Source organism: Muntiacus reevesi, chromosome 10, assembly GCF_963930625.1.
Source record: "Muntiacus reevesi chromosome 10, mMunRee1.1, whole genome shotgun sequence".
Classification (NCBI taxonomy): Eukaryota; Metazoa; Chordata; class Mammalia; order Artiodactyla; family Cervidae; genus Muntiacus; species Muntiacus reevesi.
This window is the reverse complement of record NC_089258.1, coordinates 10,462,420-10,481,109: the sequence shown is the minus strand read 5'-3', so window position 1 is coordinate 10,481,109 and position 18,690 is coordinate 10,462,420. Positions and strand designations below refer to the sequence as shown.

Below are 18,690 nucleotides of genomic sequence, written 5' to 3'. Positions count from 1 at the left end.
ATTTCCCAGAAATGTGATTGACAAAGGTCAAAGGTTTTGATAACAAACAGTATCAGCTTGGCTGTAGAAAAACAGGTGCTTCCAGTTTGGGTGGCAGAATAAAACGATGTGATCTTTTTGCAAGACAACTTGGCAATATCTATCAAATCACAAATGTCATGCACATGCCCCTGTAATTCAAATTCTAGAGACGTTTCCTATAGATAAAATTATGCACGTGGGAAAGAACTTGAATGCAGGGTGTCCAAGTAAAAATTAGTCCAACGAAATCTATTCCTCAATGAGTACTGTGTGACTGTGAAAAATAAGGTTGCAGTACATATGCCGATGCATGCATGCGTGCTAAGTCCCTTCAGTCAGATCCAACTATTTGGGACCTTGTGGACAGTACCTCGCCAGGTTTGTCTGTCCATAGGATTCTCCAGGCAAGTACACTGGAGTGGATTGCCATGCCCTCCTCCAGGGGCTCTTCCTGACCCAGGGATGGAACCCACATCTCCTGTGGCTTCTGCATTGCAGGCGGTTTCTTGAGTCACCAGGGAAGTCCCACATATGTTGATACAGAAACATTTTTAAGATACACTGTTAAGTAAAAAAATACTAAAATGTAGACAGTTATATACATATATATGTATACATAAACGTACATATGCATATACATACCCACGTATGTGAGTAGACTCATATGCTTGAGTAGAATACTTCTAAAAGCAGACACACAAACTAAAATCAAAGTTTCTACTGGAGAAAGAGACAGAGGGATTGGCCAGTTGGAACCCATGATGGAAGAGAGACTAACTTTTCGTGATATACTTCTTTATACTGTTTATATCTCTTAAAACATTCAAATATTAATTTTAAAAAACTAATTATGAATAAAAGTCCATATAATAACGTTAATGCATTTCAAAGAAAAAAAATGTGCAAAATCACTTTAAAGACTCAAAAGGGCTCCCAGGCTTGAGCAAGTCTTGGCTAAAGGCACTAACCTTTCTAAAGAAAGAATGTGTCAGTCAGAATTGGTGCTGGGCAGTGAATAAAGGCGAGAGAAAGGAGTGTCCATCCAGGGGACACAGGCCTGGGCCAAAGTACTTCAAGTTCTGCATTCCCCTTTGTAAAGGCTCTCCCATTATGGAGATGGATGCCTCAGGCAAGCTTAACTTAATGCCATTTAACATTTTAAATGCAGAATTAAGTGCCCTTGCTCTAATTCCAAGATCACCAAGCAAGCTTCCAGTTAATAATTTGTTCTCTTTTATAGATCTGCTGGTGTAGAAAGCAACTGTTATGCTGACTGTGTGTCTGAATCTATGTGACAGTTATGTGTTTTACTGTATAGCAATATAGTAATAATCTGGTTTTGTTTTAACCTAAAAAACCACAACTTTGGGCTTTATTTTAAGAGACATGGGGAGCCATGGGGTGATTAGAAGCAATGACATCAGGTCAGCATTTTGGAAAGCCCACTCCAACATAGTGTGGTATATGGATACAAAGAGAGTAAGACTGCAGACCAGAATGCCACATAGGAAGCTGCTGCATCTTAAGCAAAAAATGATGGTGGTTTTGAGTTAACTATTTGGCTGTGTAAGTATTTGTTCGATGTTTCTTTCTCCTCCCAGACTTCAAGCTTGATAAGGAAAAGAAACCAGGTCAATCTTGCTTGCAACCATATCCCAAGTACTTAGCATGACACAGAGCAGATCCCAGTTAGTATCTGTTGGAAGCAAGAATAAATGAATGAGGGAATCTGGACAGTAGAGATAAAAAGAATTAGACAAATATAAAAAATATTTAGAGAAGTGAATTGGCAAGATAACTGAATGAATACAGGGGTTAAGGAGTGGGAGGAGCCAAGGTTTTGCCATGCAAAACAAAACATTTTGACCAAGTGGGCAGTGGCGCCATTCATTAAGGTAGGGAACACTGGAAATGGGTTTGGGGTGACCATGATGATTTAATTTGGAAATGTCAAGCGTGATGCACTATGACATATCCAAGAAGGATGTTCAGTAGACAGATGACCCAAAGGTCACCACTATAGTTGATGGGGACAATTATTAGGACATCAGGAGAATGCAGAAGGCAACAGAAGTCATAAGTGAGGGTGACATAGCTCTGGAAGAGAAGCAGCCCTAGGACAAAAGCTGAAGGGACATCAACTTTAAGGAGAAAAGCAGAGAAAAGGAAGCCTTTAAGTAAGAAGACTGCCCCCAGCCAGATGGTTAGGGGGAAAATGAGAAAACCTCATTGACACCAAGGCCAAAAAAAAGAACGCTTCAGGAGGGAGTGAGAAATGAGGCCAAGTTCTGCTAAGAAGCAAATAAGAGAAGGGCAGAGAAATTTGCCTTAGATTAGTTCTATGCAGGTCTTTGGGATGCAGTGGAGAGCAAGTTTGATGAAGCAGTGGATTGAGACTGGATTCAGAGGGGAGGAAATAGACAAAATGCAGACCAGACTTCCAAGATCAGGAGTCAAAGAAAAAGAGAAAAGGGCCAAGACTAAAGGGATCTGGAAGGAGAAGAAGGGGACAGAGCTAAAGGAAAAGTTTTCTAAGATGGAAGGGACCCAGTCCTGCTTAAATTCTGACACTGACAATAGGAAGAGACTGAAAATTCAGATGGGAGAGGGCAAGTCATCAACAGAGAAAAGTTAAAGGGGATGGGTTTTGTCATAGAGGGGGAGTGATTAGTTTTAGCCAAAGACACTCCTACCCTTCCCATGTACTGGAAGGGAAAGGTCGGTTTCAGATACAGGCAGTGTGTTCATATGGAACATAAGTGAATAAAGCCACAAGAACATCACAATATTGACAGAAAAAATAACCAAACTCAGCTGGGCTGTTGTCATCATCGAAAGCAGGCATGCGGATTGCTCACATCCCATCTACACGTCCACGCCTCCCACTATTAACAATGAAAAGTATGCACATTTGGGAGGAAACACCCTCTGTAATTGGTCCCAGGTCTGGCTGAAGCTGAAAACAATCGCCACGTAAATGTGGGTTTTAGTTTCATGTGCACTGACTGTCCTTATCACATTATATTAAAATTAGATCTCTCTCTCTCTCCCACTATGTATAAGCTACTCAGAGGCTTCTTGCCTCAGTAAAGTACCTAATGTGTCTGTAACATCACCAGTGGCCTCAATAAACACTAGGTAAACTGAACTAATGTTTGCATGAAGTTTGACTTAGATGACAGGCAGCCCACATGACGATCAGGAAACGTGGTAAACTATTCCAGCCAGGACAAAAATGAAACTTGGTGGAGGCAGAAAGATGAAAGTTGATTTCAGGCAAGCTCCTGCTTAAGGGGTCATGGAAGGTGAAGAGTGGCAAAAAGGCAAGCCAATTAGAGATCCTTCTGGAGCAGCAACCACAGAAATGGACCAAGAGTGGACTGGAAAGGTCAGAACACACACACATGGTAGCAGGTATTCCGAGCAGATGGAAACAGATGGATTAGCTGATGCAGTTGCCCAAAAGTGCAGGTAGACAGTGCATGTTAAAAACACCAACCTCCGGGGGTTGGGGGGAGACAGCTGTTTCAATGGGTGGGAAACCTTGGGAGCACTGCTACACAGGCTGGCAAGGAGAAGGTAATCTGCAAAGCCATCTAACCTGAACCAAAGCGGTTAACCTAGAGAAACTCACAGATAGGACTCTGTTGCTTAAGATACCTAGAGACCTGGAGCGAGATCTAGGTTAGCCCTGGAGGAGGAGGCAAGGGTGAATTCCAGAACAGAACAGAAAAGACTGGCGCCTGTGGCTGCTTGACTCAGAATCACAGAATTTTTTAGAGATTAGCATCCAGCTAAACCCAACCTTCAATTTCAGGATTAGGGAACTGGCTGATGAGATTAAATGGTTCATCCAGGATCCTGAGTTCTAAAACTGTCAGAGTATGGACTTGAACCCCAACTCCCATCTCCCCATCCAGTTACCCAGGGTCCTTTACGCTGCTGCCTCTCTGAGTGAGTTGATCTTGGCAGGCCAGTTTCAGTTGGAACCATGGTGGTTGATCCATGGGTTCTGCAACCCAAGGCTTCTTCACTGTCCATGAAAGGGGCTTTGCAGCCAATCATCTGCCTGAGCGTGTGTGTGCCTGTATGTTGGGGGCAGTGTGGAAGGGAATAAAGAACAGAAGGAGACTGAAGGGTCACAAAGGGAAAAGGCCAAACCCAGGAGGGCAAGGGCAAGGGCAATACGAGGGTGTGCACGTGCTAAGTTGCTTCAGTCATGTCCAACACTTTGTGACCCTGTGGACTGTACCCCGCCAGGCTCCTCTGCCCATGGGATTCTCCAGGCAAGAATACTGGACTTGGCTGCCATGCCCTTCTCCAGGGGATCTTCCCAACACAGAGACTGAACCCACGTCTCTTATGTCTCCTGCATCGGCAGGTGGTCACTTAGCAGAAGGGCTGTGAAGTAAGGCTGAAAGCAGACTACCAAGGGTGTGTGGTTGGCTGGGTTTTCTCTGGCTTGCCAGAGAACTCAGCAGCCATCGTGTCAAGCTCTCTGCCCACCCCAGTTCCCAGGCCGGCACACACATTCCAAGACAAGTATGCCAAGGCCAAAGAAGGGAAGCAAACTGTCCCTTCTGTGAGCCACAGTCAGAGGATTCAGGCCCAGGCCCCTCTGCCACTTCGCAGCAGGGGACTCCAGGGCACAGGAAATAGAAGCAACTTTTATGGCAAAGATTAGAGTTCACAAGAGCCTACCTTCTTAAACGGCACCGTATTTCAGAGGTCGAAAATCAAAACTCTAATGTCTTTTGGTTTAAGTAACACTATGGTAGAACTGTTCGAAAATACCTCACCAGTAATATTTTTTTGTTTCCGTTGAGAACTGATCAAAGAGGACAGACACATGGGTTTCTGCGTAGCTGGGTCAGCTAACCCAGCACGGAGTCACTGCTCTGAAGCTTACAGATTTCACCTAGAGAAGACCTTCTGTCAGGTCCTTGCTGAGAGAAATCCAGAATGAATAAGACAAAATTAAAAGTCTGAGAGGGGGTATAATGTATAGCATGGTGACCACAGTCAATACTGTAGTATATTTTTGAAAGTTGCTAAGATAGTAGATTTAAAATTCCCATCACTAGAAAAAAAAAAAAAAAATGTGCTAACTATGGGTGGTGATGGGACTTCCGAGGTGGCGTGGTGGTAAAGAATCCATCTGCCAATGTGGGAGATGCAAAAGACTCGGGTTAGACCCCTGGGTCGGAAAGATCCCCTGGAGTAGGAAATAGCAGCCCACTCCAATATTCTTATCTGAAAAATTCCAAGGACAGAGGAGCCTGGCGGGCTATATAGTCCATGGGGTCACAAAGAGCAGAATACAACTGAGAGACTTGCACACACAAACACACACACACACACGTGGGGGTGATAGATGTTAACTATATTTATTAAGGTACTCACTCATTTTGTAATATATGCAGATATTGAAAATTATGTTGTAGGCCTAAAACTAATATAATGCTGTGTGTCAATTAAATCTCCAAAATGTCTATCTAGATGGTTTAAAGAAGCAAATCTTCAATTGTTAGAAAAAATTTTACAACTCAAGATACTTAAGTCTGAAAAGCCCACACCAAGTAGAGTTTTATACCTATATTTATTTATTCACAGACACATTGTACACACAAATATAACTCTAGGGTGTGTGTGTCTGCTCTGTTCAGAAAATGATTGGAATATGAAGATAATAGGAAAGGGTGGGCAATAATAGGTCATTTTTTGAAATAAAAAGAGGGATTCTAAATGATGTATGGTTATCAAAATTTTTATTCTATACTAGAAGATCCCATATTCTCCAGGGCACACAAATCATTTACCTCTTAAGAGTACAACAGATGACGAAGGAGAAGATGATGGTAGAAGAGAAAGATACAAGATGAAGCCTCAATCCACCTCCTTCCCACTACTGTGCTGTTTAACTTCTGAACATTTATTTGAATAACTACACTTCTCCTAAAATTGCCTGTACTCTCAAGGTCAAATCTGAACAGGTGGGTCTGAGCAGACAAAGCCCTAAGCAAGACTCTGCATAAAATTCTATCCTGAATTACGCTCAGCTTGACCAGAGAACCCCAGGCAAGCCAACCAACCTGACAGTCCCTCTGAGGCTGTCAGGATCTTCCCACCTACTTCAGAGCGAGGTTTTAAACCTAAATAAGCAGATGTCTGTAAAGTGCTCTCCAGTACCCTTGGGGAGAAGCCTTGGGTGAAACCAGAGGTGTGTCTCAGAAGTGTGCTTGTACTGGAAAAGGCTTAGCACAGGCCATATACAATGTATAAAATGGTAGCAGAATGAATTTCGAATGGGAGTCAACACCTTAAGCTTGCTCACTGGCTCAGCTATCCATCTTGGGGCAATCAGAAGGCAGAGGCAAAGAGAAGGCTGGAAAGAATAGTACACTCTGGCCACAGGACTTTCATGGGAGCTAAGACAGTCTCTGTATACAAGGCTGTGGGTTCCTCCACCTACATAACCACCCCTGACTGTGGCAAAGACTCGGGGGCAGCAGCCTCCATTAGGCTCTGTCTGCTCTGCCCTCCCTCCAATCCTAACCTGCCTGGATGGTCCAGTAGGTGCAAGGTCAGCGTCTCTCATGACAGCCAACTCATGAAGGCCTTTCTCTGCAACCTAGCTTTTGTGAAAGTGTTAGAGAAGAGGAAGAGTTAAAATTAAAACAAACAACCACAGTCACAGTAAAGTAAACAAAAAAATATATTTGCCCCCACGCAAAGATCAGGCTATTGCTTTGTGATCAATAGTTCATGAACTTTTAACTGCTCTGTCTCCAGTAGAGACAGGTTCCCATAGACTTAGCCAGACTAAATTTGTCTTCACATCCCTGATGCTTCTAAAAGGGTGGGCTGGAGTCAGGTTCAGTCCAAGGAAACAGAACAGAGGGGAGGCCTCCTAGAGGGAAGGTTTTGGCACTACCTTTGGATGCTAGCAGGAAGCCTCTAGGTGCCATGATGTCTTTAATGTGCCATGACCATAAAAGCAACTCTCTTCTCTGCCCCTCATTCATGCAAGGGGGGTTGAAGCAGAGCATTTCTAAGGCCCCTTCTCCTTCCTTGATCTTGATTTTAAGTGACCCTGTGAACTTGGACTCATCACCCCAGCACTAACATGCCACCAGTTTTCTTAGTATCTCACATTTAAAAAGACATGGATGTATTCTGTAATGACCCATATGGGAAAAAAATCTTTAAAAATTGTAGGCATATATATACATACAGCAGTTCAGTTCAGTTCAGTCACTCGGTTGTGTCTGACTCTTTGTGACCCCATGGACAGCAGCATGCCAGGCCTCCCTGTCCATCACCAACTCCCAGAGTTTACCCAAACTCATGTCCATTGAGTCAGTGATGCCATCCAACCATCTCATCCTCTATTGTCCCCTTCTCCTCCCGCCTTCAATCTTTCCCAGCATCAGGGTCTTTTCAAATGAGTCAGTTCTTCACATCAGGTGGCCAAAGTATTGGCGTTTCAGCTTCAACTTCAGTGCTTCCAATGAATATTCAGGACTGATTTCCTTTAGGATGACTGGGTGGATCTCCTTGCAGTCCAAGGGACTCTCAAGAGTCTTCTCCAACACCACGGTTCAAAAGCATCAATTCTTTGGTGCTCAGCTTTCTTTACAGTCCAACTCTCACATCCATACATGACCACTGGAAAAACCATAGCTTTGACTAGATGGACCTTTGTTGGCAAAGTGACGTCTCTGCTTTTTAATATGCTAAGTTGGCCATAACTTTCCTTCCAAGGAGCAAGTGTCTTTTAATTTCATGGCTGCAGTCACCACCTTCAGTGATTTAGGAGCCCAAAAAAATAAAGTCTATCACTGTTTCCACTGTTTCCCCATCTATCTGTCACACATACATTTATATATATATGTATATATGACAGATTCATTTTGCTATACACCTGAAACTAACACAGCATTGTAAATCAACTATATTCCAATAAAAATTAATTTTTAATAATTTAAAAAGACATGGATGGTTTGGAGAATTCAGAGCAGATGCTGAAAACATGCACACAGGACATGATGACGTGGAAGGTCCTTAGATTCTCTCACTGCCGGGCTCTAAGCACCACTCCTTACTTCAGAGCTGATGTATAAAGTGAACTTTCTCCACAACTGAAGCTTTGTGGAGCTTCAGAATCAGAGGACAGGGTCCAAAGCCCTCGGTTTACGTCTGACAAGTTCAGACCCGGAAACATTAAGGAGCTGCTTCCAGATCACGTAATTCCAGCTTTCTGTAACATGGGTGGAGTGGGGAGTTGAACTATGCAAGCTTAGTACCTATGTGTTATTTTTCTCCCCAGGTTTATAACAACCACAAGCATTCATTCATTCCTTCATCTCTGAGATCAATATTTACCATTTCACAGTCCTCTGGACAGCCCAGAGAGCAAAGCAAATGGTTAGAAGGCATCCTGATTATGTGGGCTCTTTTCCTCTTTTAATAGAGATCAATCAGAAATCAAATATGAAGCTAAAATTATCAGGCCACTGCAGGGCTCAGATCTCTGCCACCTGGGGGTGGGATTTATGTTTTTAAAACTTAGAACAAATAGATTATGAAAATGATCAACTATTAATAACTCAAGGTTCAGATTTTTTTTCTACCCCTTTCTTTCTCTTACACACACCAAATGAGGGAAAAAATTGCCCTGTCTAAATAACCTCTCCCCTAAATCATCCAACTGATTTGTAAACCATAAGTAAAATCAAAAACTGGCATTGCTATAAGAAGCAGCAGGTTCAATGCTACATTCTACCCTACTGCTTTGAACCTACAAGAATCTCTTTAGAGAAGCAGTAAAGTTAGTTGGGTGGATAATGTCAGGATATAATATTCAATAATGGCTTGATATTGTTTCTTTTCAGAACAGGAAGGATGAACAATGAGCTAAAACTGGAGGCACCTGCTTGGTACCAAAGATTTTTTAAAAAGAAGAAGAAGAAACAAAAGTAGGAAAAGAAAAAGTAAATTCCCTTTCCCCAGCTAAAGAAAAAGTCTAGGTTTTATACCCCTACAACCTAGAGATAGTCAAAGCAATCATGCAGAATGTTCCTGGGGAGAAAGAGACCTCAACTCTCAGCTGTTCAGCCAACTTTTTGACTTAGAAAATGTCTTTACAAGGGAATACTGAAATAACACAAACAGAGGTTTATGGGATAGAAACAGTGAAAGATCTTAAACAAAACTAAACACAGAGCTGGGGAGCTATGACCACATCATCTTAATTTCCCATTACTTACTTGTAATAATATATAACCCAGGCTCTTCGCTCAACTCTAGTGCTCTCAATTCCCATAAGGAAATATCACTTTTCGGAGAAGAAAAATAATCAAACACATTTTCTTGTATAGTTAATGAGAGGTGATAGAGAGGGAGAGGTGGAAGAAAGTAGGGTCAGAAGGTCACAGGACTTTTTGATTGTTTTATCCAATGTAATAAAAACTTCCTCAGTGTAGAGATAGAAAGTATGAAACTGAGATTTCAAATGGCTGTGCTGAGCTGAATTGTGTGAATGCCTTCACTAGGAAGAAAGAGTGTTTTTAACTTGTTGGCAAGTTTTATTGAATAATGAATGATGTAAGTAAGACCGCCTAATTTATTAACAAGTCCAATCTGGCTTATGCAACCACAATCAAAACTTAGGCTGCAGTTCTTAAATGCATGTAAAGCACAATTCAAGGTTCTAGAACTCCCAGTGGAGGGGCTGAGAAGTAAATATCAGAGTGATAAAATCTGATGCCTTTGAATCTTTCTAAATGCCAGAATTTTTTAGTACAATTAACTGCAACAGTGGAAAAGCTTACGCAGGTGAGAGAGCCAAATTTAATGTATTAACGACATAACATTACAATTGCTTAACCAAGCCAACAATGAATCGCACACAAAGGCTTGAGCAGCAGAAGCTACAAATCCTATTTATGTTGTACTAAGAGGAAAAATATTAGATTGGTCTCCAAATATCAATCCCAAATCAGTGAATGTCACCAAAGAAATTTAGAAATAAAAAGTCCCTGCTGGTCTTCATAAAATATAGGCAATACAAAATTGCATGCCCTTTAACAGCCATGTGAATACACTTAGCACTTCTGAACAGTACATTAAAAATGGTTAACGTGGTAGGTAGATTTTATGTCATGTGTTTCTGACCATAATTTTTAAAAATCCATGACCTATTTTATGTTTAAACCATATCTCTTACCACTGGGTGAGATAGAAGTGTCTTTTAGGAAGCATTTTGACACAATCTGAAACTTAAATGGCTGATTACATAACTCCAACAACAGACTTTACTCTTGCATCCTGTTTATATGTGACAATAGTATTGTTTGTAAATTTAACTTAGCACTGCTTTGGGATAATCATCTCCAAATAACAGAAGCTGGCACATTTTGGCAGTGTGACCTTAGGCAGGTATGATGTGTAACTATAGATGCACATAGACCTAGACATAGGTCACATCAGTGGGTAAAGAATATGAGACAGATACTGTGAAGGGAAGATTTTTAATAAAACAGGTTCAAACAAGGACTCTGAAAATGAAATGTCAGCATGACTTAAAACATACATGTAGAATCAAAAAATAAAATCCTCCCCCTTAATTAGTCTACAGGTATATTTTTTAAATGTTCTACCATGGCTTCTCTCTGAACCTTAAAAAGCACAGTGAATGTGACTTTTCCCTTGTGTGCTTAGCCACTCAGTCGTGTCCAATTCTTTGCGACACCATGGACTGTAGCCCGCCAGGCTCTTCTGTCCATGTGAATTCTCCAGGCAATTTCCCCAACATGTAGATATTGAAAGATTTACTTTTTTTTTTTAAGATTTACTATTTTTAATTGATATAGTAAACTGCTTCAGCAAGTTCTAATCACACTTTATTTAGCTACATTAGTCCTACTTTTAAAAAACAGAAACATATAATTTCAGCTAAACTTCATTAAACTAGAACTTTAAAACAGGTTATTTTAGGAATACCACTGGGTCTAATAACAAAGTTAAAAAAAAAAAAAAGGAAAGTGTAATTTGGTTCCAACTGTAGCTGGTACCCACTGGCCAAGAATTGAAGAGCTGTTCAAGCAAATATTAATATGTAAGAAAGAGTGCACAGATGGTGTCATATAAGGATGAGAGTGAAACAAGCCCAACCACTGATGCCATTTTGATATCAAAGCAGCAGAATTCAAAATAATTATATGAAGTGCTTTCCAAACAAGGATCTCAATACATTTTACAGATAAAGACACTGGGGCATAAACTGAAGAGGCACAAATAAAGCTGAGGGAATGAGCAGAGAAAAGTACTTTTTCTCAGAGCTCACCTCTATCAGTTTGACTCCTGTTTCTAAACTAATTCCCCATTCCTATACACTGCGCTTATACACCTCTCCATTCTCTGAATCTCAATGGATTTTCAAATCAGAAGAAGAAATTGAGTAGAAATTAGGAATTATGATTACCATTATAAGATGAATAACTGTGACAAATGTTTTAGTAAATGTAAAAAAAAAAAGTAAGCCTGAAAATAGGAACCTGCCATCAGATAAAAGGAAATAACAACAATTGTGAGAACTGATATAGGAAAACTCTACTCAAATCTATTAATAATTTCATATCTATCAGGAAGCTAAGACCACTCAGGCGTAAAATATTATTTTTAAAGAGAGTTTTCCTCCAATTACAGCCTTAAAAACACTAAACTGAAAAAAATAATAATTAGCTCTATGTTTCCTCCTTCATTATCTATCTAGCACCTAATACAGAATTTTAAAACAATCACAAAAGAAAACAACATCTAACTGTTTTCAGGCACTCCTCATGGTCTCAAAGTAGTCTGAAGGGCTCTGAATTCCATATGGCTTCCTCCATCTGACTACTGACACCCCATCTCATGAAAAAGACACAAATCCTGACAAAAGGCCACAGACACTCTGACCAGCCTGGCGAGCCTCTACCAGCCCAAGCCAGGGTCGGCGCGGTCGGGACCCTACCCACCCTTCCTCTCCAGCTCTGCCTGCTGCTCTCCTTGCCAAAGGATTGCGATCTGAGCATCCTGGATCCAGCCTGACAGCTGGCGGCTCCCGGAACATCTCAGCACTGCTGGGCCGGCACGCTTTCCTCTGTTCTGTTGTCATTTCCTTCTGCCCGAGCCCTCTAACAAGAGCATCACCAACAGGACAAACAGCAGAGGCTGGGAAGGCCTCTTACTTACATTAAAAAACAGGTTGTCTCGGTCAACAAACGTTGGCATAACCAGGGTGTGTGTTATCCGTGGGGGGGTGGGGGGAGATGCATGCGCACTCGCCAACCGGAAGGCCACAGCCCAAGCCCTACTTTCAACGCTGCCTATGGTGGTGTCAACAGCCTCAAGTAAACCGGGAGAAACTTTGCCTTACAATCCTTTTTATGGATGAATAGAATATCATGTTAATGAAATATATAAAAGGGCAAAGTTGCTGGCTGGGGGAATCTCTAATAGAGGGAACAGGGGAATGCTAGAGAAAGGACTGGTGAGCCCCTAGTTGGTAACAGATTTGTCACAACGCATCAGACGAGGACAGAAATACACAATTCTGCTTCTCCAATGGACCAGGACAAGCTCGAGCACTTGCAGGGACATAGGGGTCCCAGGGTGAAGACAGCATTCATCAGAGTATCCCATGCTGCTTTATCATCCAACCTCCTCCTGGGGAACTGTTCAATGGGCAATTAAGATTTATAATCCAAATGATCTCAAAATTCTATCTCTGGGAAGTCAAGTCCAAATTAAATCAGACCAGGCTTTTAGGCTTCCAAGGATTGAATTTTCTCTTTTGAGCCAGTGCATTTCAACACTCGGAACTTCTCCTCTTACAGATTATTTTCAAGGCCATCTCTGGATGCAATCTCCTATGCAAAATCTGATGTATAAAATGAAAAAGGAAATTGGTGAACTCCAACTCTCAGAGAAAGAAGCTAAGGGGGAGACACTCTAACTTCCTTCAGCAGATTTTTCAAAAGTTACTTATTTTAACCTCCTTTCATAAATATTACTGGAACTGCTCCTAACCCAATATACACAGAGAACCTGATGAAACAAAAATGTCCAAAACTTAAGTTATTGCATATGGAAAGACTAAAGAACACCCAGCAGGGCTTTGAAATATAAAGGGCATAAGAATACTACATAATGGACATCTATTATTTAGAACATTTTAAATTATCACACTTCTCCCAGAGTTAACAGCACCAAGGCAGTGAAGCAGGTAACTGACACACGGCCCAGCCCTGCACCTCTCTTCTCTGACTTCTCCCCAGACTTGAGACAACATTCGTGCCCAAGAGGGACCCGCCTGGCCAGCCTAGCCCTAGAGGCAAAGAGAGGATGAAGAAGGAAGAGGACCAGGAACTCACATTTCGGTGATGTTCTCGGGATCTGCACTGGTAGATTCCAGCCTCGGAAATGCCACGATGCCAGGAGAAGGATCGCCGCACCAGATCCGAGAGGCGCTGCACTTGCAGGATGTGGGACAGGCAAGAGCGGCCCTCCAGAAGCCCACAATCAGCCAGCAGAAGCCCCAGAGCCGCGCCATGGCAGGCCCATGCCACCTGGTCCAGGACGACATTCCTAGCCACCAGTGCCAGCCCAAGTTAGCCTGAGAGCGTGTCGCTGAGCTGTCCCGGCCGGTCTCCCCTGCCGGTGCCGAGTGGCCTTTGCCGCGTTCACCGCTCTCTCCTCTCGCTGCTGGTCTCAGGAGCGCAGAGCCGAGCGTGTCAGGGGCTGAGCGTGTCCTGTCGGGCGGCACCGTTCACAGTGGCAGGGGCATCTCGGGCCTTCTCACAGGGGGCGCTCCCGCCGCTCGGAGCTCCGCGGCGGCCGCCGCTGCATGGCCCAGCGAGCCGAGCACCGGCCCGCGGCGCTCCCGGGATGCTCTGGGGCTCAGGCTTCTGGCTAGACGCGCGCTGCGATCCGGGACGCACCTCGGGGCTGAGGACAAACAGATACGCGTAAGGCTGAGCTCAAGTCCCCATACGCCACGAACTGGGGTACTCTCCCTCCGCGCTCGCGTCACCCGTCACCCGCACCGCGAGCCCAGCCGGGATACTGTGGATACATGAGTGCCCAGCTCCGGCCGGCCCCAGAAATAAACTTGCCCCTCGATGGCACTGACGCCGCGCCCACTGTGCCCACTCTCTCCCGGTGCCTAAGGCTGAAGGAGGGGAAAATGGGGCAAGGGTCAGGATCCCATGGCACCGGCCAGGGGCAGGACTCCTTAAAGGGAGGCGCGGAGACTGCCGAGGACGCTGGTTCCGCGACGGGGCCCCCGAATGATGCTGCAGAATCCGCCACGGCCCCTGGGCGCAGGGGGCGCGGGCAGGTGGCGCGGCGCGTCCCACCTGGGGAGCCGCCGCGGCCACCCCTAGGGGGACAATAAGGGCCGAGACGACGGAGGTCACTGTCCGCGCTGCTCACCCCGGCTCCGGCGCCTACCGCCCGCCGGCGGCGCCTGGGTCAGGCTCCTCCTGCCGCTGGGCACGGAGCTCGGAGAGCTCGGGCGAAGCAGCGAGCGAGGCTCCTGCTCCAACCTAATTCCGGGAGCCGCCGCCGCCGCCGCCGCCGCCGCCGCCGCCTCTGCTACTGCTGGCGAAGTGACGTGAGGGCTGACGCAGAGCAGGGGCAGAAACTCCAGAAAATTAGTCTGAAATCCAAAAACACACACGCTCATACACACACAAACCCATAACACCCTCCAGACAAAAGCAACAGGGAGGGGAGGGGAATCTGGGGGTGAGCGGGGAGGAGGGAAGCATCGGTGCCACTGGCCAGAAGCAGACAGCAGCAGCATGTGGGAGTTCACACACGCGCACACCCGCACACAGCCTGGCCGTGTAGACGCGCGCGCCTGTGTGTGCGTGTGTGTGCGTGCATTTAGACCCAGGTACCTCTAAGCGGAACCATTCCCCGGCTCTGACACCTCCCAGTCCCTAATTCACACCCAGGTCTCTTCTAAAATCTCAGTAGAGGCCGTCTCCTTTTTTGAAATGGAAACCGGGCTCGGTTCAGCTCTGAAAAATGCGCTGATTCTTATTATAGGAATCCTCCCTCCCTTTTCCCTCCCCGCTGCATTCTCCTTTCCCATCCTGCCTAAAAGAGAGGACGAGCTATCCTAAAAATAAATAAATATTGTAAACACCGAAACGTGTCCAGCTTTGGTAATCAAGGATAACCGCCCCCATTCCGGGTCATCTATTTGGGGATCGGTGTTTTCGGAGGGTCTTCCTGTTGGTGCTTTGGCAGAGGGAGGACAGTCTCCAAATGCAACTCCAGCTCTCTAAGCGGGTCTTTTTTCCTATCGTTTTCTGGCATCACACGCCCGGGAAACAGACACTTGTGAGGGGAAGGGAGCGCGCCTGACGCGTATTGGGTTCCCTAAATGCGCGGTAGCAACCCTGGCCTGTCCGGTGTGTGGCGCCGCGTCATTTTATCTCATCCTTCAACCTGGCAGGATGCAGCCATTCCCAGATCTCAGCTTCACTCCCCGCGATGCCCACCCCCACGCGGGGCACCCAGAGCCCTCGCTCCCCTGCCGTACCTTGCGCGTTTTCGTGTGTGCGTGGGTGAGAGCGAACGCGTGCCTTGCGCCCGCGCTGCCCGGAGCGCGACACACATCCAGCTACTGAGAAGCCCGGCGCGGGCAGAGCCTGGGGGTCTCACTAGGGACAAACGAGGTGATCCGGGAGGGTCGAGTGACAAACCGTAACTGCTCTGAGGGCGCAGTTAAATGATGGCTGCGGGGCATTCGCAAGCCTTGTCTGAGAATCCGTCTTCGCATTTGCGGCTCGGAGAGTCTTTTTCCGCAGTCATTTAAAAGGGAACTGGGAAAATGCACCGCAGTGCCTGACACTTCCGAGGGCTCTGGTGCCCCCGCGCGGGGAGAGAGCGCCCGGCACGCTTGGGAGCACCAACCCACGGCCGCGGCGGCGCCAGGCACTGCGCGGGGGGCGCTCTCTGGCTCCAGATGCGCAGCCCGCGGCGCCCGACGCGTGCGCATCCCTGCCCGACCCGTGAGCGGCTCACCAGCTCTCGCCAGCTTCCTCCCGGGAAAAAGGCTGGCAGACCTCCCCTCGAATAAGGGCGACGGGGATGGGATCTCCTCCGAAAGATAAGCATGGCCACAAATCTATCCGAAAATGCTGGGGGTGGGTAGGATAGAGAACCCTGAACGCCAAGGTGAATGCTGAGATCTCGGCTCTGCCTTAAATATTACAAGGGAACTGAAAGCATTTAGTGGGGCTTTCGTACAGACCCTGGGAGCTGAGTGTAAGCGGGAATCCTCGGGCAACATCCAAATGATCTCTTTGCAGGGCAGGAAGACAAGGCCAGTAGGCCTTTCCCTCACCTCCATCACTTGGCTGTGACATGCCTTGAGTGCTGAACTGGCCGGCCTGAAGTTCATTTCACTGCTCAGCCCCTGCTGGGGAAAGATATGCCAAAGTAGAGAAGCCAAGGGCAAAAATGTTTTGGTCCAGGTCAACAACAACATTCCTCCTCGTGTCTTGCCAGTGTCCTTAACGGAGCTGTCTCTGCGGAACACCTGGGGGAAGGGTGTGTACAGAAATACATCTCTCTCACATCTCCACTAGATTCCCATTTTTCCCAGAAAAGGTCCATTTGCACCCCACTGGTAGTAAAGTGTCAAGGCAACATCCAAAGACCGCCAGTTTTAGAGTGGTTTGCAGATCAGGAGATTCTAATCATGTTGGAATATTTTTAGAATTTGTATTGTAAGAGATATGTAATACTAGTGTATTTAGAGTCTAACTATGCCCCTACTGAATATCTCTTAAAATTAAAACTAGCAGTCCCACTTCTGATCAGCTTTCTGTTCCTGCCCTGTTTCTTCTATAGTTCTTACCATCTTTTAATAGATAATTTACTTATTATATCATTTATAATTTACATTCATATTATTTCTCTTTCAGTAGAATATGAACTCCATGAAAGCAAGGATCTTTATTTTTCATAAATATATCTTAAGGATGTAGTCGGTATTAAAATATATGTGTGTGTGTTTAATGAAATTAACTGAAGTTGAGTTTCCTCAAACAGGCCAGCTACATTTTCTTAACCTCTAACCCTGCAAGTCTATCTGAATAATTCTCCCTGGATACCTTCCTTTCCATCTCTACAGTCTTTTCTGTGCTGTGAAAACTCACATCAGTTCTCGGAGCCTGAATTTCTGTCTTCTCAAGTCACCAGGTATGTTCTGGCAGGAGACCAGGGACAGCCTCCCTCTATTTCACACTGGTATGTCAACATTTTCATGTACAGTGCCTGAAACACACTGGGCAATCAATAACTGTTTCTTAACTGATAAAAGTACCAATCTACCTCAATTTAAGACCTACAAGATATCAGGGTTTCTCAGACCATGGCTGTATATGTGATAGTGAACAGTTTTCAGGTGAACAAAATAAAATAGGGATAATTTCCCCCAAAATCATATGAACTCTTCAAGGCAGAGATGGAGACAGCATTGCAGACTCTTGTCCATATTGGACCATGATATTCCTAGAACAATGTTTCTCAGACTATTTTCACCATGTGCTATGTACTAAGTTGCTTCAGTTGTGTCCAACTCTGCACGACCCTATGGACTGTTCGCCCCCCAGGTTCCTCTGTCCATGGGATTCTCCAGGCAAGAATACTGGAGTGGGTTGCCATACCCTTCTCCAGGGGATCTTACCAACCCAGGGATGGAACCCTAGTCTCTTACATCTCCTGTACTGGCAGGTGGGTTCTTTACCATTTGCACCACCTGGGAAGCCCATGGCCTACAGTAAAAAATGCCTTTTAGATCAAAATCCAATGCACAGGTACATATATGCATGTGATTAATACAAAAGTTCCACTAAACAAAATTTGTTTTAATACATGGAATACAGTGGTATTTTGTTTTCTATTTTATGCCATTTCATTTTCTAGTGCTTGTAATAGCATAATAAGTTGATCTTAACATTCCATACTGGGTGATTAAAACAAAAACAGAAACACTGCCAGTTTCTGCCTCTGACTAAGATGGAGTAATAGGCAACATTTAGCCTCCCAGCCAAACCAACAACACACTGAACAAAACACCTGAAACAACAACTTTCAAGACCGTGGGTATAAGGCAGTGAGGGTGTGGCTCAGGGCAAGGGAACCCAGGCAGAGTTCAACTCCCTGATATAGCTGAAAGTTCAGGGAAATCAAGGAAGGCAGAGTTCCCAAGGACAGAAGCAATGAAGAGGGTGATGGGGAGAGAGAGAGCACTCCAGAGGTCTGCAGAAGGTCCATCTTAAGTATTCAGTGAAGTGAAGTACTGATTAGCACATCCAGATAATTAAACTACTTGAAAAGATAAAGGGAGCAAGGTCAGAGAAACATTCAAAAGGGAAATTGAAAATATGACATATCAGAATTTGTGCTCAGCAAAGCTAGGAGGGTGGGGAAGACAGATGTTAAACAAATATTTAGAAAAAGAATTTGTGCGATACCACGAAAGCCTCTTTAAGTATTTAGGAGGAATTTTATAGCCTATGTCAGGTAGGTAGCCTACTAAATGCCTATGTCAGCAAAGAAGAAATGTCTGTAACCAATGACCTCAATTTCCACCTTAAGAAA

At 44.8% G+C, this 18,690-nt stretch overlaps 1 protein-coding gene across 2 annotated transcripts in view; it reads right to left on the bottom strand.

Moving 5' to 3' along the window:
• NTRK2 (neurotrophic receptor tyrosine kinase 2) overlaps positions 1-15,756 on the bottom strand; it is a 388,739-nt gene extending 372,983 nt beyond the window's left edge. For both annotated transcript variants that reach the window (XM_065946651.1, XM_065946652.1), the window contains exons 1-3: positions 15,620-15,756; positions 14,500-14,725; positions 13,440-14,013 (exon numbers count right to left, since the gene is read on the bottom strand). In XM_065946651.1, coding sequence (XP_065802723.1) covers positions 13,440-13,651 — 212 coding nt within the window. In that variant the 5' untranslated portion in view covers positions 13,652-14,013; positions 14,500-14,725; positions 15,620-15,756. The remainder of the gene's footprint in view (positions 1-13,439; positions 14,014-14,499; positions 14,726-15,619) is intronic.
• Between the last annotated feature and the right edge of the window lie 2,934 nt (positions 15,757-18,690).